This window comes from Lampetra planeri, chromosome 62, assembly GCF_965212315.1.
Source record: "Lampetra planeri chromosome 62, kcLamPlan1.2.h2, whole genome shotgun sequence".
Lineage (NCBI taxonomy): Eukaryota > Metazoa > Chordata > Hyperoartia > Petromyzontiformes > Petromyzontidae > Lampetra > Lampetra planeri.
Window position 1 is genome coordinate 5,098,568 of NC_136168.1, and position 26,065 is coordinate 5,124,632.

The following is a 26,065-nucleotide window of genomic DNA, read 5'->3' on the forward strand; positions in this document are numbered from 1 at the left end:
CCCTCGCCATGATCGTGGCACAGTGCGCGGGAGGCCTTGATCGAGCACAGCCAAGCCCTGCGTACTGCCTCGTCCCGGTACGATTGTCGACTGCTCGTGCCATTGCCCAGACGGGTGCTGTGCGCAGGGCTCGCCCACGGTGCGTGTGTGCATATGTCGCTGTGTGTCGGTGTGTGTGTGGCCTGTACGGGGAGCGGTGGCGCAGTGGTTAGCGCACTGCGCTGCGTTTCGCCGGCGAACCGAGTTCGATTCCCGCTCACGGCCAGTGACAGTGACGATTCTCTGCACCGGTCCTTTGGTCTCTCCCTACGTTGACTCGGCCTCAAATGAGTACCTGGTGCGGTGTGTAAACATCGCCACTTAGGAAGACAAAGGCGGCCGGGCGTGGTGTTGGCCACACACGCCCCTCGTGTTTCGAGCCGGTCTTCAGAGGTGCTCGCTAACAGCACTTCCTTCTACAAGCCTCTAAAGGCTATACGGGGGATCTTTGTCTTTGTGTGGGGAGCGGTGGTTAGCGTGTTGCGCTACGAACCCGGCGACCCGAGTTCGATTTCCGCTCAATGCCAACACAAATGACGATTATTTGAACCGGTTCTAGCCCTCCCCTAGGTCGACTCAGCCTGAAGAAATGTGTACCTGCTGCGGTGTGTAAATGTCGAGATAAAGGCGGCCAGGCTTGGTCCTGGCCACATCACTTCAAGGCCGTACGGATCTTAATAGGAGCTCGCTTACAAGTTACAACACTTGCCCTGACATTATGTTAAGGCTATACGGGGGATCTTTGTATTTTTACGTGTGGTTCACGCATTGAGCTTATACTATTGACTCGATGGGTTCGATTCCCAACCACGGCTAACACCAGTGGCAAGTGGTATCAGCATCCTTCACGGGCGTCTCCTAGGTATACTCGGCCTCAAATGAGAGCATGCTACAGTGTGTAAGCATCGGCAAAGGTTTGTGCTGGTGAATGTGATTGTCTGTGGATTGATGGGTGAGTGGAGCTCTTTCCTGGGCTAGATGATCGCATCCTGTCTGTGCATTGGTGGCTGTGTGATTCTTGCTCACGGCCAACACCAGTGACGATAATTTGAACTGGCCACTGGTCTCCCCTAGGTCGACTCGGCCTCAAACGAGTACCCGGTGTGGTGTGTAAACCACTAGGAAGACAAAGGCGGCCGCCCGTGGGGTTGGCCACCTCGTGTGCCTTGCCGACATTCATAGGTGCCAGTCGCTAACAGCACTTTCCCGAACAGTCTGTTCAGGCTATACGGAGGGACTTTGTCTTTGTGCTGGTGTATGTGATTGTGTCTGTGGATTGGTGTGTGTGTGTAAGTTTGTGCTGGTGTGTGTGTGATTGTGTCTGTGGATTGGTGGTTGAGTATATGTGCCCACCCTGGGCCTCTGCTAGGTCCACTCAGCCTCAAATAAATTCCTGGTGTCGCGTGTCAATATCAGCATTGGAGAGACAAAGGTGGTCAGACGTGGTGCTGGCCACCCACCCCCTCGTGTGCCGTGGCCGGCTTTCATCGGTGATCGTTCACAGAAACTTGCCCCTACAGTCGATCAATTCCATCCGGGAAATCTTTGTCTTTGGAGTGGTATAAATGTTCTGTCGTATTCACTTTAATAGGAACTCGCGAACAGCAATTGCCCCGATGGCACTTGCGCGTGTCTGTGTGTAGATGCGTTTGTGTCTGTGTCTGTAGGATGTAAGTGCACATTTTGTGAATGTGTCGGTGTTTGTGTGTGTGACTGCCTTGGTTTACAGTACTGTGTGTATCATCAGTACGTGTCTATGTACAGCACTTGCCTCTTAAGGCTACACGGGCGGGGGGCTATTTGTCTTTGCGTGATTGTGCGCATGCATCTGTATACGCGTCTGTCCGCCAGTCCGTGTGAGTGTATCAGTGTGCAGGTGTGTGTACATGTATCTGTGTGTGTATCTTGAGGCGTGTCTGTCTGCTGACTCTACGTCTACGTGTGTGTGTGCCGGTGTGTTTCTCGCCGTGTGCGTGTAACGGTGTCTGTGCCGGTGTGTTTGTACATGTGTGTGTCATGAGGATGTGTGTGTGTTCGTGTGTCTGCGATGTGTATATGTTGTATGTAAGTCTGTGTCTGTATAGGGGGTGGGGAGCGCGGTATGTATCCGCGTGTATGTGCACGAGTGTGTGCCCACGCCTGTCCTCCCGCGCCTCTCCGTGGATGCGTGTGTGTGTGCGCGTGCGTGTGTGTGTGCGCGTGTGCGTGTAAGAGCGTGAGTCCGTTCGTCCGTCCGCTCCTGCCCGTGTGTTCATCGGTTGCGCGCCTGCGTGTGTGTGTGCCAGTGTGTGTGTGTGTGCTAGTGTGTGTGTGCCAGTGTGTGTGTTAGTGTGTGTGTGCCCACGCCTGTGTCCTCCCCCCCGCCTGCTTGTGTGTGTGTCAAGAGCGTGAGTGGCCGAGTTCGTCCGTGTGTGCATCCGTCCGTACGTATCCCCCTCCTGTCCTGCCCGTCCGCTCGAGTGCGCGTGTGTGTGTGTGCCGGTGTGCGTGTGTATCCGTGTGTGTGTGTGTGTGTACCAGTGTGTGCGTGTGTGTGTGTGCCAGTGTGTGTTCGCGTGTAGAGGCTCGGAAAGCCCGTCTCGTATCCGCATAGCAACATGGCGCTGTGATAGCTGCTGCATTTGAACTACGCCTCACACTCTGCGGCAACGGAGTGAGTACAATGATGAGTCTCTCCCTCTCTCTCTCTTCTCCGGGTGATGCGAACCGGGCCGATCTGAATTACTCAGATAATAAATAACGCGATGCTTATTCTGTTCTTGCTGTTGTTGCTGCTGTTTTTGCTTTAAAAAAAGATGTATAATTGTGTGTGCGCGCGCGTGCCTGATGCGGGATGATGAGCATGGGGGGCAATATGTAGGAAACGTGTGTGGTTATGGGGGTGCGTGTTGGTGTGCTATCTCGAGCTGGGTGTGTGTGGTGTGTGTTCGTGCAATGTGTGTGTGCGTGTGTGCACCAACACACGCACGCACACCTTTTGCCGGTACACGTGAACGCACACCTTCATTGAATCCTTACCAAAGACAAACATCCCCCGTGTAGCCTTAACCGACTTTTTGGGGCAAGTGCTGTTAGCGAGCATCTATGAAGGCCGGGTCAGCCCACGAGGGGGTGGGTGGCCAGCACCACGCCCGGCCGCCTTTGTCTCCCCAGTGGCGATGTTTACGCACCGCACCAGGTGCTCATTTGATACTGAGTCGACCTAGGGCGAGGCCCAGGAGCGTTTCAGATCGTCACTGGCGAGCGGGATTCGAACTCGGGTCGCCGGGTTCGTAGCATAGCGCAGTGCGCTAACTGCTGCGCCACCGCTCCCCACATCCACACTCGCGTGCACAATCACCCACGGATAGACATGCGCTTGCACGGTGCCTTCTAGCGAACACACACACACACGCACACCTTAATTGAACCCATACGATACTCACCTTTATTCACCGATGATCGCACACAGTCAATGAACCCATGACGCACACACACACATCCTTGGTGCAAACACCCATTCATAGAGCGAAACATACACGGCACAACACACAGCCCCGCATAGAACCATCACACCTTCGATGACCCACCCCCCACATGCACATTTCTATAATTGTAACAAAGCAAAGACAAAGCTCCCCCGTCTAGCCTGAACAGCCGGTTGGGGCAAGTGCTGTTGGCGAGCATCTATGAAGGTCGGATCGGAACACATATACACACACATACACACACACACATACACACACATGCATACACATACACCTTCCACACACCACTTCATAGAACCCCTAACAGACGCACCGTCAATTACTTCTCAGCACACACACACGTTCATCACACACACACACGTTCATCACACACACACACACATTAATCACCCACACACACACATATTCATCACACACACATATACGTTCATCACACACACACATGTTCATCACACACACAGACACGTTTATCACACACACACATTCATCACACACACACACGTTCATCACACACACACACGTTCATCACACACACACGTTCATCACACACATACACGTTCATCACACACACACACGTTCATCACACACACACACGTTCATCCCACACCTTCATCTCACACACATACACACACACACGTTCATCACACGCACACACATTCATCACGCACACACACACACACGTTCATCACACACACACACACGTTCATCACACACACACACACACATTCATCACACACACGTTCATCACACACACGTTCATCACACACACACACGTTTATCACACCCACACACGTTTATCACACCCACACACGTTCATCACACACACACATTCATCACACACACACACGTTCATCACACACACACGTTCATCACACACACACATTCATCACACACACACATTCATCACACACACGTTCATCACACACACACATTCATCACACACACACACGTTCATCACACACACACGTTCATCACACACACACACGTTCATCACACACACACACGTTCATCACACACACACGTTCATCACACACACGTTCATCACACACACACATTCATCACACACACACACGTTCATCACACACACACGTTCATCACACACACACACGTTCATCACACACACACACGTTCATCACACACATTCATCACACACACACACATTCATCACACACACACACGTTCATCACACACACACGTTCATCACACACACACGTTCATCACACACACACACGTTCATCACACACACACACACGTTCATCACACACACACATTCATCACACACACACACATTCATCACACACACGTTCATCACACACACACACATTCATCACGCACACACACACACACGTTCATCACACACACGTTCATCACACACACACACACATTCATCACACACACACACATTCATCACGCACACACACACACGTTCATCACACACACATATTGAACCGTTTACCTGCGAGCTGCTGCGGTCCCTTGCAGTGTCACGTGTCACAGGTGATCGCTCGTGACCGATTTACGTTTCATTTCACGGCATTCATGTGTGCGTGCGTGTGTCCGGGACCTCCCCATGGTCGACTCAGCCTTACAATGAGTACCTGGTCGCGGTGTGTAAGCATTTCCACTGGGGATACAAAGGCGGCCGGGCGTGGTGTTAACACCACCTACCCCTTCGTAGGCCGTGCTCGCCAGCAGCACTTGGCCCATTCGTTTGTGCAGGCTGTATGGGGGATCTTTGTCTTTGTGATTGCGCATATGGTTTTGGGTGTGAATGGGGAGTGGTGGCGCAGTGATTAGCGCACTGCGCTACGAAACCCGGCAAACATCACTTGATCGTGATATGAGAACTGGGCCTCTTCTCGATCGACTCGGCCTTAAATAAATACCGATTGCGGTGTGTGAAAGCTGAAAAAGGCGTTGGGGCATGTGCCGTGTCAGTACAGTACTCAGTACAGTACTCAGTACAGTACTCAGTATAGTACTCAGTACAGTACTCATAGGTGCTCGCTAACAGCTATTGCCCAGTTTTTTGCAGTCGATACGCGGATCTTTGTCTTGTGATTAGGAGTTTTAGGAAGGTGTTAACGGTCCTATAAAGGTGTGTGCGAAGGGCTATGTAACGGTGTGTGTTAATGGTTCTATAAAGGTCTGTGCAAGGGTTCTTTGACGGTGAGGGTTTTATGCCGGTGCGTGCAAGGTTCTATAAAGGTGTGCACGTGTGTAAGGGTTCGATATCGGTGTGCCTTCAGGGTTATATGAAGGTGTGTGTTCATGGTTCTATCGAGGTGTGTTTGTAAGTGTTCTATAGAGGTGTGCGTGCGCTCAAAGTTAATTGAAGGTGTGTGTGTTCAGGGCTCTGGATGTCTGTGAATGGTTCTATGAATGAGCGTGGGCTTCAGTATGCTCAGTCCACGTATTGGCCTTGTGATACCTCTTCGTGCTATGCTTAGGTATTGTCTTACATAGCGTATTTTGACAGAGTTTGCACTGCACGGTCAGTATATTGTTAAATATAGAAGGCAATGTAACCCATTAGTACATGATACATCACACACTGACCATCCAGAGTGACTGGGAAACATTACAATAATGTTCTAGAAGGGCTAGAGAGCTCAAATTCTGTACACATTTAGACTAGTCCGTGCTGATGTTCAGAGCGTAATTTCTCACTGAATATACGTTTTCGCTGGGTATACCAGAGTAGTAAGTATAGGCACCAGCTGTATAGCGAGAGGCATGGTGGACGCGTTAGGTGATTAGCTGCAGTCACAGGGAACATAAGTAAGCCAATATTTGAGATGGTGGGCCCCATTAATTACAACACAAGAGGCTGATTGGTTTCACGCACAGCCTCGAGTTCCAACATCACTGCTGCTACTGCTCTCCGAGTCCCGCGCCAGACACTTCACACGCAGAGTGCACGGAGCCGGCGACCTGAGTTCGATTCTCGGCCACGGCTAACACCAGTTGGCGAGCGATATCTGAACTACTAAGCCGCACTGTGGCGGATCGTGGCGAGGTACGGTCAAACAATACCCCGCGATCGGCACTGGCGTGGGGGTGTACATGAGTTTGTCACGTCCTTCAAGAAATAAAATATAACGACGTTTTAGGTATTAGCCTATGTATTGGCCTTCCAGCTCCATGTGTTCCAGCAGCATCTATTAAAGGAGGCAAACTCCAAATCGGGTTCGACTTGCCTTGAGTCTCACCAGCAAGGTGGGTGGTCTGTCAAGCACACGGCAGCTGGATTGCCCACTCTTACTGAACACGCACGGATCGGACATCACAATGACAATTAGGAGACTAAACAATACAGTAAAATGTGCTTGGGCAGTACGAACGCGTCGTGGCAAGACGAGAAGGGGATGTAGTTGATGGCCGAGACTGGTGGCGGAGTGGCAGTCAAAGGAGCGAACGCGTTCGCCAGAGGGCCCTCGCCGCTGAGATGCAGCGGACGAGTTGAGGTGGACGGATGGATGGGGGTCGCGTGGGCGGCAGCACCGACCTACGAGATTGCAATGGCGTAGGGAGTTCTCTTCATACAGCAGTGGATAGACAATGGCTGAAGAAGATGATGGGCAATAATTTTCCGTTAAATGCATGGGGGAGGGGGACAGTTTATTTACTCATGCGAATTCTGCTGAGGTAGCGTACGACCGTTATTCTACACGATGTTGTTGAACGTTACTCCATTTTACAGGCCTGAGAGTGAGTCTGTGGGTTTGGCGTGATGAGTTAAAATGTGTTGCTTTTCAGCGTTATAAAATATGCATGTCAGTGTGTGTGTGTGCTATGGCAATTGCCTGTGTGCGTTAAATATGGTATCCCAGCGTGTGTTAAATATGGTATCCGCGTCTTACAGTGTCTACCTGTGTGTGTGTATTATAGGGTATACCTATTGTGTTAGAGGATGTGTGTGTATGTGATAGGCTGCCATGCGTGGTGCTGACCACCCATCCCCTCGTGTGCCGTCCTGGCATTTGTAGGTGCTCGCTAACAGCACTTGCCCCAACAGTCTATTCAGGCTAAATGGGTGATCTTTGTCTTTGTGTGTGATAGCATACACACGTGTGTTAGCATGTACACGTGTGTTAGCATGTACACGTGTGTTAGCATGTACACGCGTGAGAGAGGTTTCATGGGAACGAGCCAGACGAGTTGGAGGAGGTGGATTGTGCTCCCTCTCAGAGGTGAGAGCTTCATGGTGGAAGATCTGGAATTAAGGGTGATGGTGATGACGCTGTGTGTGACGCTGTGTGTTGTGACGCTGTATATCACACGTATGCATGTGTGTCACATGTATGTGTATCACGTATGCATGATACACATGTATACATATATAACAGGCAACGGTTCGGGCAATGGCCCTTCTGCATAGCACATGTGTACAGACTCATTACAAAATCAAGCTCCACCTTGGACTCACCCCTGCCTGACTCTCCCGTCTCATCCCCAATCCCCTCCCCCACATTCCCCGTGGATTCTATTTCCGCCATCCAGGGCCTCCTGTTCCCACCTCCAGTTGACAGTGTTGACGCTCAGTAGGAGGTCGTTCCTTCTCCTCTGATGTTCCTATCGTCTGGGACCCGTCCCCCCCTTTGTCTACCTCTCATGTACTGTGTAGTTATTTACACTCCTGTCGTGGTTTGTACTGTTTGTTGTTGTAACGTTTTGATCCGTCCCGACTGGACATCTGTGAAAACTAGTTTTATAGCTCATCGGATTCCTCCAGTATAAATAAATATACTGATGTTGTCCAACATCCCCCGTGTTCTAGTTCTCCGCCAATGACCCACTACCTCTCTTCGTCGTCGTCATCATCATACCGTGCCCACTGTCCCATCCCTCTCACGGGATATTATTTCTTTCCCCCCTCTGCTCTGCTCATCCACAATCCGTGCCCTCATTGTCTACACTGCCTTTGCCCGTGGCTCTCTCCATAAAGCCTTCTCCACTCACCCTCTCTGTTCCAATGGGAGGTCGCTCCTTCTCCTTTGCTGTTCCAGGGGTCTGGACATCCCTCTTCCCAGTACAACATGGGACGTTGTAGGGCCAACGTTGTGCCAACGGTTCCAAATATATGCCAACGTGGGCCCAACGTTGCAGCATGTTTACGGGGTTTGTTTCAAAGACAATGGATATATTCATCAGAGCATGTTTGTACGTGTGGTTAATGCAGACTTGATTCCTTGCAAAAGGTGTCTATTTGGTGTTTGAATATCTTAACACCACTTGTTTTATGGCCAGAAAGGGTAAAACCTATTGTTATTTGTCATACTTTTATACTGGCTAAAAGGTCCCAGAGATGTTACTGGGTTTACTGTTGTCTGACACCGGTACCTCCATCTCCCTGTTCGATGGCGCAGTGGGAGAGCGCCGACTTCTCCTCTGCTGTGCTCACTGTCTGGAAATCCCTCTCGTTGTCTGACATTGCTGCCTCTAGCCCCCTCCCGGTTCCCCTCCGTCGTGTGTTCACTCCCTCACTCCATCCCCCTGTCACAACTCTCTCAATTGGAGGCCATTACTTCCTCCGCTGCTGCTCTTAGGGTCTAGGATATACTTCCCCTTCGTGTCCTCACGACTGAATCTGGTGCAAGGCGGTCCCTCTCCTTCACCAATAACTCTCTCTCGCTCCACGTGTCTCATCCACTATCGTCTCTCTCAAACAGCTCGTAAAATACCCGACGCAGATCTCCTGGCCCTCAAGTATTCCACGAAGCTCATGGGCACAACCCTAAACAGCTTACTCTGCACAAACCATAGCAGCAGCAGATGTGGATGCTTGGTGACGATGCACAAACGGGAAATTAAGAACTCCCGGGTCAGTATGCAGAGACGGTGGTCAACACCCAGAAGAGAACCACGGGACGCGTAACGCAGACTCAGTGCCCGAGTCACAAACACGGAGGACCACACTGCCACTGCTGACTGTGCAATCATCTGGCTCGTCAAGCACCTCGATGCTAAATTACAGCTGCTGCTCGACATCAACATCACCAGCCATACGGAGAAGACCCTCTTTTCTCGGTGTCTTAGTGAGTCGTCGTTAATCCTCCTGAGTTTCTCCCAGGGTCTGAACCTCCCTTCTCCTGGTCGTCCACACCACCCCTGACTCGACTCAAGGTGGTCCTCTTCTTTCGCGTCGATAGCTTCTTACCTCTGCGTCCATTCGGGATGAAACGATTCAACCCCAGCAGTCCATGCTGCCGACTCCCTGCTCCCCTGTTCAAGTCCAGACTCAAGACCTTACTTTTCTCCCCTCTGCCAATGACTCTCTATAAAATAAATGCCCCCTGTCTCTCTGCACAGCGTCGATTTACATTCAAACTGTATTGCAGTGTGCACTGCCTGCCCCATGTGATTTATAGCGATGTCGTTAATGCTGATTCAGCTATCGTGCGTTAAGAGTAACTGGGAGGTCGCTCATTGTCCTCTGCTGCCCCCACGCTCTGGAATTTCCACCCCCCCACCCCGCGTCATCCTTGCTGTCAACTCCCTGCCCATATTCCGCACCGCCGATTCGCACGGTTGGCCACGTACGGCGCAAAAGAAGTTCAACATACAGTCCATACAAATACAGGATCAAGACGTTTCCTCCTCCTATACGTGCCTCTTCTCTGTAGGGATATGCCACTGCTGTGGACGTGCAGCGTCGAGCATCTTGGCGGCGGGGTGGCGCAGTGGCGTAACGCCGTCTGTGCCTCGCAGCGAGAAGGGGGTCTGGGTTCGAATCCCGACCCGGGTGCCCCCCCGTGTCGGAGTTTGTCGCTTCTCCTCCTGTTCGCCACGGGCTCCCTCCGGGTTCTCTGCCTACTGGCATGCATGCCTCCCACTAAATCACTCGCAAAAGGGGGGGGGCTTGTGGGGGGGCGTTGAAGCCTTGCGGGGCTGTGAGGTGCAGCCAGGGGCTGGCGACCTACTCCAGCTTGGGGGGGGCTAGGCAACGTCCTTTCTCCCCACTCGCGTTCACTGACATAGCTAGGGTTGGTTTTAACCCCGTAAACAACCTGTGTGTCAGCTATAACTATCTTTATTTGAGTGGCACCGTGCATTGGGGGTTAGAGGAGGAGAGCCTTACAGTGACAGTGTGAAGTAGAAACAACAACGTGAAGGGTACAGTCGTCACAAGTTGCCAATGCGTCTTGCTTTCATGCCGGGCCCGTCGCTCTACGATGTCCAGACGCGTTAATAATCATCGGGCTTGGTCCATTGTGGGAGACCGCAGGTAATTTTTAACGGACACATTAAAACACACGCAATTTCTGAGCACCTTGTTATTTGTTTATCTGTTGATTCGTGGGTCCTCCTTGTGGGCGACTCGTGCCCGGCCACGGGCAGGCAGCCTCCTCCTGCTCCTCCTCGAGAGAGATCGTGACCCGGGGACTCGGTGAGGGTTGCCTGCGTAAATGGGGCAATTAATTATACAACAAAACGTAGCCCAGATAAGCGATGACCATAGCTGCCAACCCGTACTGGTGGCTCCGTATTCTTGTACAGGGAATATGGATTTTGTTTTCACGTCCATGCGGCGGACAGCCGTTTCAATACGGGAAAAATGTGTGTCTATTTGTGTGTTTGTTTGTGTTTCTCCCTTGTGGTGGGGCTTTGTAGGATGAACGTTGAAATGTGTAAGGGCACGAGGTGACAAATAAGATTTGAATTGGTCTGATAAGGGGTTGTCAGTATAAAAACTCAACATGTTTGTCAAAAAACTCTGCCAACGAAATACACTGAATGCAGTATATATAGCGAGATTACAGGAAATTCTCCATATCACATAGGGGCATTACCAGAAACGTCGCCTATCATGTATTTAATTTAAAAGGCCAGTGTTGTCATTGACGAGTGTGTGTGCTTGTCGCATCACCAAACAATGTCTGTGAGTCTACTGGGACAGAGACATCATGGGGAGCGGTAGTGTAGTCGTGGTTAGCGCTCGATTCCAGCTCACGGCCAACACCGCCAGTGACGATTCTCTGAAGCGGTCCTGGACCTCCCCTAGGTCGACTCAGCCTCAAGTGACTACCTGGTGCGGTGTGTAAACATCGCCACTGCGGAGACAAAGGCGGCCGGGCGTGGTGCTGGCCACCCCCACCCCCTCGTGTGCCACAGTGCCGGCCGTCATAGGTGCTGCTACTCGCTCGCAGCACTTGCCCCCACAGTCTGTCACAGACTACACGGGGGACCTTTGTACACGATGTAGAGACATGGGCACATGACCATTGTACTGTGGCGGTACAGACGCTTTCAAAGTGGAGAATGTGGAGGAAGTTACTGAGGTACAATTAATTATTTCAAAATAAGTAACAGCTCTTTGTTGATCCACTGCTGGATGAAGGCCCCCTACGCCGTGTCGGACTGGGGGGTTGGGTTGTTTGACCATACTTCACCACGCTGGTAATTCCGGTCCCACGACCAAGTGGAACCCATTTGAAAGGCTTCGGACTTTGTTAAAGTTCCTCACGCTACACAGAGACAAGGCAGAGGCCGGGATTTGCAAGTGCTGTTAGCATGAGCACCCGTGAGGGCCCGCAGGCCGCCTTTGTCTCCCCAGTGCTGATGCTTACACACCAGGTACTCATTGTAAGGCTGAGTCGACCCAGGGGAGGCCCGGCACCACCGGATCAGGTAATCGTCACCGATGTTGGTGAGCAGGAATCTGCACTACCGCTCCCCATTTTGTCAACAACAAGAACCACTGCGGTGACGTCGCCGCTACGCTTGTGCCAGGCTAGGTGCACTTTGAGGGCCTTGTCAAGTGTCGCTGGCAGGAAGGTCTTGAGCAGCATTCGGTACACAGGCCACACGGGATGCTGTCCTCTCTCTCTCGGTCTCCCCAGATCTGTGTAGAAAGTTTCTCATCTCATCGGCCTCCTCTGCTTAGATGAATATTTCCCTCACTGCCACATTCGTCTTCTCTTCCCAGCCGCGTTTCCGCCTCATTTATTACATTTTAAAGAAATGTCGTAAACGATAAATTATTTTAATTATTCATTTGGGACAAGTCTCCTCTCCTCACTCCGTGTCCCCACACGACCCTCACTGAGCACGGCCACTCTGGATGAGGCATAGCCAAGGCTACTGGCCACAATAAGTGAATGTTCCAGATCGGCAGCTGCTGTTGTTGCTGACAAGAAGATTAGATATAATTTTGTGTACACGAGGCACAAGCGCCACGAACCCAGCGACCCTAGATTGACTTCCCGGTCTTAAATGAGTACCTGGAGCGTATGTGTGTTGAACTTCTTTCGCACCGTACTTAGCCAACCGTGCTCATCGGAGGAGCGGGGGAAGGACAACAAACTAAACACAAAACGCCGTTCTAAAGAAATTTGTTTTCAATCTGGATTTCGAAGTGAATAGCTCCAGTGGGTTCCTAATATCTGAAGGAAGAGCGTTCCAGACGGCCACAGAAGCGCGTCTGGAACAGCACAATGCAGTGCATTGTGTAAGCATCATCACTAGGGATACAAAGGCGGCCAGGCGTGATGCTTGCCACTCGCCTTCATGTGCCGTCGCCTCTATAGGTGGTGCTTGCTAACAGCACTTGCCTCGACTGTCTGTTATGGATATACAGGGGGTCTTTGTTCCACTCGGTCTTTCATCCCTGTGGGGGTCAAACAAAGGATAACACTTCGGGGCATGTCCACAGTGGTTGTCTATGAATAGACTTGCCCCTGCCATAGGAAAGTGGAACTTCCACCGATGACTCACGGATGGATGAGTTGGTTAGCCCGTTGGCAAGCGAGTTGGCTGGCTGGGGCTCACTCTCTTGCCGCCTAGGTGGCTGGCTGGTTCGTTTGTTGGCCAGTTTAACTATCTAGTTGCATGGCTGGCTTACTAGCTAGTTAACTGGGTGGCTGGCTGGCAGGCGAGATAGTTAACTGGCTGACTAGTTAGTTGGGTGGATGGTTGGCGAGCTAGTTGCTGGGTGGCTGGCTAGTTAGCTGGGTGGCTGGCTAGTTATCTGGCTAGTTAGCTGTGTAGTTAGCTGGGCGACTGGCTGGGTGGGTCGGTGGCTGGCTCGACGGCTCTCCCCCCGGAGCCCGCGGAGCAGGAGCTGCGGCGTGGGCCTGCGTTGCAGTAAAACCGCCGCGGCACCGCCCAGCGGGCGTGTGGCTTAATGGCCGCGTGCGCTGTCCGCGGTGCTGAGGTCAGCAGACGGCGTCGCCGCCATTCAGACACTGGCAGTTCTCTCCGCGAGGCCGGGGGTCGTCCGTTGTCACCGCGGGGCCCTCGCCGTACGGCGAAGCGCCAACAAATACACGGGACCCTTGTTTGACGATGTCAAGATGGTGAATAAAAAGAGGAGGCTTTGCCCTTTCCGGTGAGAAAACGGGAGGCGTTAAGATGCTCAAACACAAAATAGACCTGATTAGCATGATTGGCTACGTACGGTGCAAAAGATATTTAACGTACATTCATACGCGTTTTGTCACAAGGCATCAACATGTTAATGCCCATATTCTTGACGGAGAAGGGTAAAGCCGATCATTTTTTTCACTACAACAAGTGACCGTTGCACGTTGTTCGAAAAGCGTTGTTTTTCTCTGGCACTCACTTAAGGATATCGCGTGACCGTTCATCTGCCTATTAATCCGAACGTATCACGAACGCCCCCAGTCTTTAACGGAATTTAATTACTTGGACAGCGCACACGCAAATCACATTACAGTTTGCGCAGTAGGAATGCGAGCGCTGCGCTCGCAACGCGTTTCAAGTAAAACAGCTGTGAGTGCACGCGCGTGTTGCATCACTTGTGTACTTCCCATTGCAATTGTCAAATCCACTGCTGCATGGATGGAGGCCTCGAAATTTGCCTCATCAGTCAGGGGGGTGCCCGTGTTGCTGGGTCGGGGGAACATCATCGACCTTTAAGAAACGTCAAGCGGGGTTCTGTACCCGGCCGCGTGGTCACGTCGAGTAATCTGGGCCTCGCCCGAGTTGGAGACGAAGGGACACCTTACGCGGCTGCGTTATCATCGGCGTTGGAGAAACGACGACAAAGGCGGCGGGCAATGATTTAGGGCGCTGGTACGCCGGGCGCTCTCTCGCCTTGCGGCCACGCAGGGACAGCTGTCATCGGGGGCTCCCCTGAAACACTCCGCTGGCTCCTGACGTGGTTATCTGGTTGAACCACCGACACTTTAAATTGTAGTTGTTGCCCTGCATCTACATCAACCGCCATACGATAGGAGAAGGGGGTCCACTGGGCTAACATAGAGAAGCCACAGCTGGGCATTGGAATGATGGCGATGAAATGCGATTGAAGGTACTGGGGCAGCATTTAAGCAGCACGCCCAATAAACGCGACTGCTTTTTCCTCCTTCCTTTGAGTGACAGCGCAAGTGGTAACACTCACGCCTCTCAGAAGTTCAACGCATCAATTGTCGCCAGGTTGCTTAGGGAAAAGAAGCTAATATGTCGGTGGGCTTTACCTGGTAAAATTAAAATAGTATTTGTTTTTTGTTTTGCTTACCTTTCCTATACTTTGCAATCCTCTCGTGTTTTTTGTATTGTTGTTGTAACTTTCTGACCTGCCTCTGCTGGACATCTGTGAAAAATAGCTGTATAGCTTATCAGATTCTGCTTGCAGTATAAATAAATATTCTGATTCTGATGTTTGGACCTTGAGTGCAAAGCAGGAGAAAAAACCCATATTTCACTTAATCAGCGGTAGCAACAGTGGTATTATGATAACGATGACACATCCTTTATGATGATAATGCTGATGATGAAAACATATTCATCCAGCAGTGGATTGATAAGGCAGGGGGGGGGCAGTAAACAGGCGGCAGTGTGTTACACAGGTCTTGAGATTCAGTGAGGCTTTCCTGGCTCAACAAGCGGAATAAAAAATATTGTTCTTATAAATGTGCCACCGTGTCTCTCTGTCTCTCTCTCTCGGCGTTGCGTCTGGTGCAGAGTGGGTTAATGCAGAGCCCGGAGCTGCCGAGCGGTGGTGCCTACAGCAGCAGCGGCAGAGGAAACAGCAGCGCCGTCAACGGAGGCCGCGACCAACTGAGCTACAATGACGGCACCGGGGCCAGACTCGTTGCGCCTCCTCACCAAGGAGACCTTGGTGGAGATGGAGGCGCGCATCACCGAGGAGAAAGCGAAGGCTCCTAAGGCAAGTGTGCTCACCCTCTCACATCTCCACCACCACCACGACCTACCCCCTAACAGACCATCACCACCACCCTCCCTCTGCTACACAAATACCACCACCTCCAGTCTACCGCACCATCACCACAACCTTCCCTTGAACGCACCACAACCACCACCTTTCCCCACACCTTCGATTAGCGTGGTTGGCTATGTACGGTATATACATACCACCTCCCGTCTAACACACCACCACCTCTACCCGCAGGAAGACACGCGTCGTGACGATGATGGGCCCAAGCCCAACAGCGATCTGGAGGTGGGCAAGTCCCTGCCCCTCATCTACGGCGATGTCCCCTCCAAATTTATCGCCACGCCCTTGGAGGACCTGGATCCATTCTACCTGAACAAGAAGGTGAGGCCCGGTCCGCTCATAGGGACAGCCGTCAGGTTTGACTCCACCAGCTGCTGCTGCTGCTGCTGTTGCCATGGGGCCTATGTCTGGCTGGATGGCTGGCTGATGAGTTGGTTGGCTGGATAGCTGAATGGTTAGCAGGCTGGCTGACTGGTGAGCCGAATGGCTGACCAGTTAGCAGAGCGGCTGGCTGGTTCATTGGTTGAGCTCTTTGACTGGTTAACTAGATGTCCGGCTAGCTGGCTAGCTGGCTTCCCGTGCGCTCCCCGTTCACACTTCCCGCTCGCACCCCATTCACGCGGCGACGGTGGTAGCAGCGACTCCTCCGCCCCCGTAGCGGCTCTGCCGCTGAGAAAGGGGCGAATGGTCGCCCGCGCTGCTGCCGTCTGTTGCTGCTGCTGCTGCCGCAGAGCCGATAAGTTCGCGACGCCAACCGCCAACCAATTCTGGAGGTGGCGGCGGTCGCGAGTGAGGGGGAGGGGGGTAGGGGCGGGGCTGTTGATATTCTATTTATTTCTTACCGCGGATTTGAAGCAAGTATTCCCCTCCGCTAGACTCGACGGCGATCACGAGCGGCGTCGCGCGCGTGGCGGAACGGTCGTTTCGCATCCAGGATGCAGGGGAACGACTCTTTGCTTAACGATGCTGCTTCTCCTTTAGCTTGCAGGAATCCCTCCCCCCCCCCCCACCTTGGCTCTCTCCCTGCTCTCACCCTGTCCCACCCCCACCCGCCTTCTCTCCCCGTGCAGACGTTCATCGTGCTCAACTCCGGGAAGGCGATTTTCCGGTTTAGCGCCACGCCTGCGCTCTACATGCTCAGCCCCTTCAGCACCTTGCGGAGGATCGCCATCAAGATCCTAATCCACTCATATCCTTTGTGAGCCAGCGGACCGGGACGAGTGGAGTGAGTGGCCGGGAAAACAGGAGGGAAAGCGGAGTGAGTGGGCGAGCGAGCGAGTGGGTTGGTGAGCAGGCATCCGTGAGTGTAGTTAATGGGGGAGCAGTACAAATTAGATAGTTTTATTTTTTTAAATGTGGCTGATTTATTGAATGAGTCGATGGTGGTTTGACCATCGCCGTCCATGTGCGGGTGGAAAGGTCAGAGTTTGTCGAGTTGGTGTATGGGTGAGTGAGTGAGTGAGTGGGTCACTAGATTAGCCTCACTTCCTCCGCATGTTGACTCCTTGGCTGCCAACTCACGTCTGTAATGAATAACCGGCGGGTTCAGCCGCGATCGGCGCCGTGTGTTTGCACCAGGACTGGTGTTTGGTGGTCCTTAATGGCGGTCATTGCACCTTGTTCAGCATGATCATCATGTGCACCATCCTGACGAACTGCGTGTTTATGACGATGAGCGATCCGCCGGCCTGGTCCAAGCAGGTGGAGTACGTACCACACCGCCGCTCATGGCACCGCCGCTCGGCCCACACGGCACCGCACTCGCCGCTCGGCCCACACGGCACCGCACCCACCGCCAGCGCGAGACGGTGAGCGCCACTGCCGCTGGTTTCTTCACAGGTACACGTTTACGGGGATCTACACCTTCGAGTCGATGGTCAAGATCCTCGCGCGAGGATTCGCAATCGATGGGTTCACGTTCCTGCGCGACCCCTGGAACTGGCTTGACTTCATGGTCATCTCCATGGCGTGAGTCCTCTGGCCGTGCGGGCGGTCTGTACTCAGCCGGGCCCACGCCTACACCGTGGGCGTTTGCCACGCCCGGGCCAGCGTGTGACCACAGGGGCCTTCCCCGCGAACTGGCTGCACGAGCGGTGGCTCGCGAGCAGTGGCTCGGATACCGATTCGGAGTATCGATCCTCTCCGGAGCGTCGATCCGCTGTGGCAATTTGTGACTGGGCCTGGAGCTCCCTCATTGTTCGCGAGGATTAATGTTCCGGAGATCCTCGTTAATAGGGAATTTCACGGATGATGATGTTGGCCGATAAAAACATTTATTTGTTATGAATAATTGCCTTAAATAAATATGTAAATATTATATTAAATACGTGGAAATTATCATAATACATCACTTTATCTCTCATCAATTCATCTCTCATCACTTTATTTCTCATCACTTTATCTCATCATTTTCTTTCTCTCTTTCGATGTAATTCGCGCATAGCAAGTTCGTGAATAACGAGGGAATACTGTACTTCCATCCCGTGACACATTTATTCAAGATACACTTTTTTTTAGTAACCTATACTCCTAATTAGTAATCTCACGATTAATTGGCAATGTCGGGTGGAGGTGGGTTGACGAAAATTTACATTAACGCTATCTAACCCAAAAAATGTTGTTATGAATGATATTGGTCACGATATTCTTCGTGTTAAATTGACATTTGTTCAACTGTATTATTCTGTTCTTGCACACGATGACGTCAGCAATGCATTCAGGAGCTAGACGCCAGTGTCGAGGTGTGCTGGCCATGCCGAGAGGCTTCAGGGGACTTTGTTCATGTCGTTTTGCTTTTACTCCGTTAAAGGAGCACAGACTCCAGTGGTTCACTCTGTTGACCATAGTTTGGGCTGCACGGCCACAGTCACGCTGTCTTCAATTCTCCACTTGATTGCCTATAACAATGATTGGTCGTTACAATCCTGATGTGGGCGGGGGGGGGGGTGTGAATGGTCGCTGGAGCTAACGTGTAAAGGGGGCGGCGGGGCCAGACGCTGGTCATGTCCGGACGCCAACTACTCGCTCAGGTGCGGGCAAAGTAGTCACAAGCGATTGAAATACGTTCTCGGGCGCGGACCGATCGTTTGTACGTTTGCGTGCGACCGTGCAGGTACGTCACGGAGTTTGTGGACCTGGGGAACGTGTCTGCACTCAGGACATTCCGTGTGCTGAGAGCGCTGAAGACCATCTCCGTCATCCCGGGTAAGATGAGAATAACGATTCAAGCATCCAAGTTTTATGTTGTTTAACTAGGTGAGAACACAAGAGACCAGGATAGAGTCTCATCTGCAAGAGTGACCTGGGGCATTACTCTGTCAGTAGGGGAGGCATGATGGCTGCTGTGTGTGTGTGTATAATCACAATTGAAAAATGACACACTGCGCATTCCTTTGCAGTGTCATTGATGAAGCTTGGAGAACTTGAATGGAGTTCAAAATAACTCGTAAACACCACCTTGTGAAAGACCCAACGCATAACATTACCGGGTTTGATCTTCCATGAAGCTCATGGTCCACCCTAAATCTCATCGGCACAAACGATGAAACCACAACTCCCCACCCCCCCCTCCCCTCGCAGGCCTCAAGACCATCGTGGGGGCGCTGATCCAGTCGGTGAAGAAGCTGTCGGACGTAATGATCCTCACCGTCTTCTGCCTGAGCGTGTTCGCCCTGATCGGCCTGCAGCTCTTCATGGGCAACCTGCGACACAAGTGCATCCGCTGGCCCGTGCCCTATGGGATCGTCATCAACGGGACAGAGTCCGGCAACGGCTCCATCAACGCCGAGAACTTATCCGTGTGGTCGAACTTCGACGAGTACATCAGCAATGACAGTGAGGACGTGTGCCGCCCCTGCCGGCTGTGGGGGGGGGGGGGGCTGCCACCTACTATAGACAGGCCTTCTTCACTAAATTTCAGAGGGGGGGCACTTTCGCTAATAAGAGACCATCAGTATGGGGGATGGCCACACATTTTAAACCGTTGGGGGTTTGACAGCAGCACAATGATGATGGGGGGGGGGGGGGGGGTGTTCTCGTGGAGCCGTACTAAAGGCCACCAGAGGCCACCGGTGGCTCGTGGGGCCTTGTAACAAAGAACGCTGCTCTATATGCAAGGTGCTTTATGAAATAGAGGTTATTAGAATTATAATATTTATTCATAATTTGCTGATTTATCTATCTGTCCAGGAGAGCCACACTGAGTCATAGGGCTCTTCTTTAGGGTTTTTATAAAACCCACGCCTTGCTCGAGGGGGAAACGCTCGATCCCTGTACAGATGGAAACAGATGGTGATTACTCCACTTTGCTGTACCACCTTCTACTGGCGTGCCAGAGGTAGGGCACCTCCTCCTCGATGCGCACGAGAAGGGAGTTGCACAATGGTTGTGCGGTCATCCACCAACCCTCGCTGCTGCCTCCACAGTGCTGGCATGCGCCACTGGGCTCTCGAGTGTGGAAAATTGATGGTCTCAGCCCGGTTGCCTGGCCAAAGAAAACAACAAACCCTGAACATATTGTATGTATAAATGTTACACTTCTTTTGCACCGTATGTAACCAACCGTGCTAATCGGAGGTGTGGAGGAAGGACAACAAACTTAACACAAAACGAATTTCTAAGGAAATTCGTTTTCACTCTAGATGTGCACTGCTCCGGTGGCTTCCTAATATCGGAAGCGTTCCACACAGCTGCAGAAGCGCGTCCGAAACCGTGCGATGCGGTGACTGTCTTTGTTCGATGGCTAGCCAAAAGCTGCTGCTATGAGGATTGTGTGTAATGAGTGCGACCTGAGACTGTGACATTTGGTTCTGTGCTTAATTTCACAAAATTCCAGATCTGAGAATTAAAATATCGGTTTGACTGTCATGCGACGAGCCTCTATCTCCGTCTCGAGTGGGACAGTGCTACCCTCGACTGTGTGGACCAGAGTTAATTTAAAGAAGGGATCTCTGCGGTAGCTCTGTGATATCCGGTTCCGTAGGCCGCTCTCTAACACCGCGTCGTGCTGTTCTGCGTGAGATCTGAATGGATCCTCCATCTCGTGACGACGCAGGGTTTAGGATAAAACCTGGTGGGGTGGTGGGGGGAGGAGAGGGTGGCAGGGGGAGAGGTCGTGGGGAGATCAGTAGTTGTAGTATGACGATGACGGCGACGATTATGGAAACATCTTCATCCAGCTGTGGATCTGACGAGGGGCGTCACCGGGATCAACGGCGGTTTTGTTTTCGTGGCGGCCGCCGCCGCCTCACCACGCCTGTCGCTGTTTGTCGTTCGCCGTCCACAGTGAACCAGTACTTCGTGGAGGGAGCCCTCGACGCCCTGCTGTGCGGCAACGGCAGCGACGCGGGGTACGATACCACCGTGCCCCCTTCGCCAAAAAGCTCTCGCCACGAACCGCACACCCTCGACCCCGCGGCCGGCCCTCATCGCGATTCGATGGTTTATTGTTGGTGGTGGACAGGGGGGGCAGGGGGGGCGGTTTTGGGGGGAGCGGGGCTCAAATAAGGGCACCGCGGTGGCGGCGTTAGCAGGGGCCACGGGGGGTTTCTGCGGGGTCGAGGTGATCAACGTGGACTTGTGACGCGTTGCGAGTCCACGGAGAGCGACGGAGAGGGGACAACTCGGGGGTGCCAGGAGGAGGAAACACAGACGCTCGAGAGCCTATCACGACCCCTACCACTACTACTACTACTACCCCTACCACTACCCCTACCACTACCACTACCCCTACCACTACCACTACCCCTACCACTATCACTACCCCTACCACTACCCCTACCACTATCACTAACCCTACCCTTATCACTACCCTACCACTACCGCTATCACTATGTATACCACTACCCCTATCACTACTGCTATCACTACCCCTACCACTACCCCTACCCTTATCACTACCCCTACCCCGATCACTACCCTACCCCTAACCATATCACTACCCCTACCCCTATCACTACCCCTACCACTATTTATATCACTACCCCTACCACTACCACTACCCCTATCACGACCCCTATCGCTACCCCTATCACTACCACTACCCCTACCACTATCACTACCACTATCACTACCCCTATCACTACCCCTACCACTACCGCTATCACTACCCCTATCACTACCCCTACCCCTACCACTACCTCTATCACTACCCCTACCACTATCACGACCCCTACCCCTATCACTACCCCTATCACTACCCCTATCTCTGCCCCTACCACTACCCCTACCACTACCACTACCCCTACCACTACCCCTATCACTACCCCTATCACTACCCCTATCACTAACACTACCCCTATCGCTACCCCTATCGCTAACACTACCCCTATCACTACCCCTATCACTACCCCTATCACTAACACTACCCCTATCGCTACCCCTATCGCTAACACTACCCCTATCACTACCCCTATCACTACCCCTATCACTAACACTACCCCTATCGCTACCCCTATTTATATCACTACCCCTAACACTAACCTACCCCTACCACAATCATTACCCCTACCACTACCCCTACCACTATGTATACCACTACCCCTACCACTACCCCTACCACTACCCCTACCACTACCCCTACCACTACCACTACCCCTACCACTACCCCTATCATGACCCCTACCACTACCGCTACCCCTATCACTACCCCTATCACTACCCTACCCCTATCACTACCCCTACCACTATCACTACCCCTAACACTACCCCTATCACTACCCCTACCACTACCCCTACCACTATCACTACCCCTACCCTTATCACTACCCCTACCACTATCACTACCCTTATCACTACCCCTACCCTTATCACTACCCTTACCACTACCTCGATTTATACCACTACCCCTATCACTACCCCTATCACTACCACTACCCCTACCCCTATCACTACTCTACCCCTATCACTACCCCTATCACTACCCCTACCACTATGTATACCACTACCCCTATCACTACCCCTATCACTACCCCTATCATTACCCCTACCCTTATCACTACCCCTACCCCTATCACTACCCCTACCACTACCCTTATCACTACCCCTATCACTACCCCTATCACTACCCCTACCACTACCCCTATCTGTACCCCTACTGCTATCACTACCCCTATCACTACCACCACCCCTATCACTACCCCTACCCTTATCACTACCCCTATCACTACCCCTACCCCTATCGCTACCCCTATCACTATTCCTACCCTTATCATTACCCCTACCACCACCCCTATCACTACCCCTATCCTTATCATTACCCCTATCACTACCCCTATCACTACCTTATCACTACCCCTATCGCTACCCCTATCACTACCCCTATCACTACCCCTACCCTTATCACTACCCTTATCACTACCCCTATCACTACCTTATCACTACCCCTACCCCTCCTTAACCAGTCCCACCTATGCTCCTTACTGTCACCACAGCTACACCAACACTCTTAATAACAACCTTACTCTTTATCTCAACCACTATCATCTCATGTACAATGTTACGATTGTTGTAAAGCGCCACAGCATAGGGGGCCGTAGAAATCTATATAAAGATAAATAGATGCCCTCCAAGACTAAACTTTGCTTTTTACGAAACCAAACAAGCCACCGATATTCAAAACTTCCGTTCACAGCTGTGGGGCTGGATAGGGGATACCGCGCCGACAAAAAAAAGCGAACGTACCGGGGGAAAGGTCGCACCGGTTGAATAACGGGGCGCTGGGGGCGTGCGGTGCGCACAGGACGTGCCCAGAAACCTTCACGTGCATGAAGGCCGGGAGGAACCCCAACTACGGCTACACGAGCTTCGACACCTTCAGCTGGGCCTTCCTGTCGCTCTTCCGCCTCATGACGCAGGACTTCTGGGAGAACCTCTACATGCTGGTGAGCTACGGCGCAGCACGTGCAACATCTCGGGATCGGGGGCGGCACAATGCGGTCGATGTTCAACTCGAACAAATGTTCACCGCTTAAGGCAAACTTCGGAGGCGATTCGCGGGGTTCGGCCGCCATGCCCAACGATCCGGCCAGATTTGTCGTGGGGCCCTCCACCATCCGATCGATACATTACAACGAGACGTAATCGCCACCTGGCGTGCGAGCATTTCAACCGGAGGCGCCAGTTGTTATCGTTTAAACTAACATTGCCCATAGACTAACATTGCCCAGAGACTAACATTGCCCATAGACTAACACAGCCCATAGACTAACACATCCCGTAGACTAACACAGCCCATAGACTAACACAGCCCATAGACTAACACTGCCCATAGTCTGCGAGAAAGGACGTGGCTCTGACACTCACAGAGGGAGATGTTGTTGCTGTGGTTACGATGACGAGCGCGAGCGGTGTGTCCCCCCCCCCCCCCCCGCTGGCCACGCGGCAGACGCTGCGCGCCGCGGGCAAGACCTACATGATCTTCTTCGTGCTCGTGATCTTCCTGGGCTCGTTCTACCTCATCAACCTCATCCTCGCCGTCGTCGCCATGGCCTACGAGGAGCAGAACCAGGCGACGCTGGAGGAGGCCGAGCAGAAGGAGCGTGATTTCCAGCAGATGCTGGAGAACCTCCACCGGCAGCAGGAGGAGCAGCAGCAGCAGGTGATGGGGGGGGGGGAAGGCGGGTGGGGAAGGGGGGGGGTTGGGGGCACTCCGCCGCTTTGTCCAGCGCTGAGCCAGCGCTTGTGCAACGGGGAAGTTAAACGGCCCGGTCAGGATTGCGATGACCAGTCATACATACTCACTTCTTCCTCTGCTGCTGCTTCTTCCTCCTCTTTTTCTTCCTCTCCCCCCGTATGACCAGTGCTGTTGATGGTGTCGAGAAAAAGCTGTAATTTAACATCGAGGTGGTTGATGAGCCAGGTGATTGCGCAGTCAAGAATAGCGGAGTGGTGAATCATCGCTGCTGTGATGATGATGATGACTCCGTGTTTGTGAATGGGGCGCTGAGTCTGCGTTACGCGTTCCATGGTTCTGTTCTGGGTGGTCACCACCGTCTCCGCATCCTGCCCGGAGAGTTTTTAATTTCTCGATTGTGCATCATCAACATCATCAGCGAGTATCCGCATCAGCAGCTGCCGCTGCGATCCGAGTTCCATTCCTGCTCACAGCCACCAACACCTGTGACGATTATCCAAATCGGTCCCGGGCCTCCCCTACGTCGACTCAGACTCAAATGAGTGCCTTGAACGGCGTGCAGTAAACATCGCCACTCGGGAGACGAAGGGCGGCCGGGCGTGGTGGTACCGGCCACCCACCCCCCACTGCCGGCCTTCGCAAGTGCTACTCGTGAGCGGCACTTGCCCCGACGGTCTGTTAAGGCTACACGGGGGACCTTTGTCTTCGTGCCGGCGCAGGCCCACGATCTGGCGGCGGCCGCGGCCGGCAGCGTGCCGTGCATCGCCGGCGAGGGGACGGTGTCGCGCAGCTCCTCCGAGATGTCTCGGCTCAGCTCCAAGAGCGCCAAGGAGCGGCGCAACCGGCGGCGCAAGCGGCGGCAGACGGAGGGCGGCCTCCTCGACGGCTCCGAGAAGGGCGACCTGGAGAAGCTGCACAAGTCCGAGTCGGAGGACAGCATCAAGCGCAACCAGGAGAACCTGCTGCACGAGAACCGCCTCCTGTTCAAGAAGAAGGGGTCCGCGTCACACGGGGTGGGTGGCGTGTGTGAAGTGTGCGCGTGTGTGTGTGGGTGTGCGTGTGTGTGTGTTGTCTGTGTGTGTGTGTAGTGTGTGTCAGCGTAGGGAGCGGTAGCGTAATGGTTTGCACGCACTGTGTGTGTGTGTTGTGTGGGGTGTGTGTGTCACTGTTAGCGAGCACTTTCATAGGTGCTGCTCGCTAACAGCACTTGCCCCCAACGGTCTGTTAGGCCTATACGGGGATCTTTGACTTGGGAAAGGGGAGTGGTATTGTAACGATTAGCTTGCTACGCTACGAAACCGGCGATGCGAGTTCGATTCCCACTCATGGCCGAAACCAGTGATGAACCGGTTCTAGGCCTTTCCAAGGTTGACCCAGCCTCAAATGTGTACCTGGTACGGTGTGTAAATATCACCACTGGAGAGACAAAGGCGGCCGTGCGTGGTTCTGGCCACCCACATCCTCGTGCATCGTGCCGGCCTCTAGGAGCATGTGCTTGCTATTGGCACATGCCACGAGAGACTATCACGTCTTTGTGTGGGCACATATCCTGGCACAAGTGCCATGGTGACGTTACCGCCACTTAGTGGCGAATGGCAGCTGTTGTTGCGTGGGCAATGGACTTGCCGATGACCGCTACTGGCGGTGTCAAGATCGACCTCTGTAGAGGAGGAGGCTCGTGAAGGACGCGCTAGCGGGCTGTTGGAGGCAGTTGCCCTGTAATAA

The 26,065-nt window shown here is 52.8% G+C and overlaps 1 protein-coding gene across 1 annotated transcript in view; it reads left to right on the forward strand.

Annotated features, from left to right (window-relative positions):
• The first annotated feature begins 2,289 nt into the window (after nucleotides 1-2,289).
• LOC144736718 (sodium channel protein type 1 subunit alpha-like) overlaps nucleotides 2,290-26,065 on the forward strand; it is a 68,570-nt gene continuing 44,794 nt past the window's right edge. The window contains exons 1-12 of the mRNA XM_078619343.1: nucleotides 2,290-2,692; nucleotides 15,435-15,639; nucleotides 15,883-16,029; nucleotides 16,779-16,897; nucleotides 17,325-17,414; nucleotides 17,548-17,676; nucleotides 18,821-18,912; nucleotides 19,288-19,542; nucleotides 20,993-21,056; nucleotides 23,447-23,588; nucleotides 24,092-24,304; nucleotides 25,060-25,353. Coding sequence (XP_078475469.1) covers nucleotides 15,541-15,639; nucleotides 15,883-16,029; nucleotides 16,779-16,897; nucleotides 17,325-17,414; nucleotides 17,548-17,676; nucleotides 18,821-18,912; nucleotides 19,288-19,542; nucleotides 20,993-21,056; nucleotides 23,447-23,588; nucleotides 24,092-24,304; nucleotides 25,060-25,353 — 1,644 coding nt within the window. The 5' untranslated portion in view covers nucleotides 2,290-2,692; nucleotides 15,435-15,540. The remainder of the gene's footprint in view (nucleotides 2,693-15,434; nucleotides 15,640-15,882; nucleotides 16,030-16,778; nucleotides 16,898-17,324; nucleotides 17,415-17,547; nucleotides 17,677-18,820; nucleotides 18,913-19,287; nucleotides 19,543-20,992; nucleotides 21,057-23,446; nucleotides 23,589-24,091; nucleotides 24,305-25,059; nucleotides 25,354-26,065) is intronic.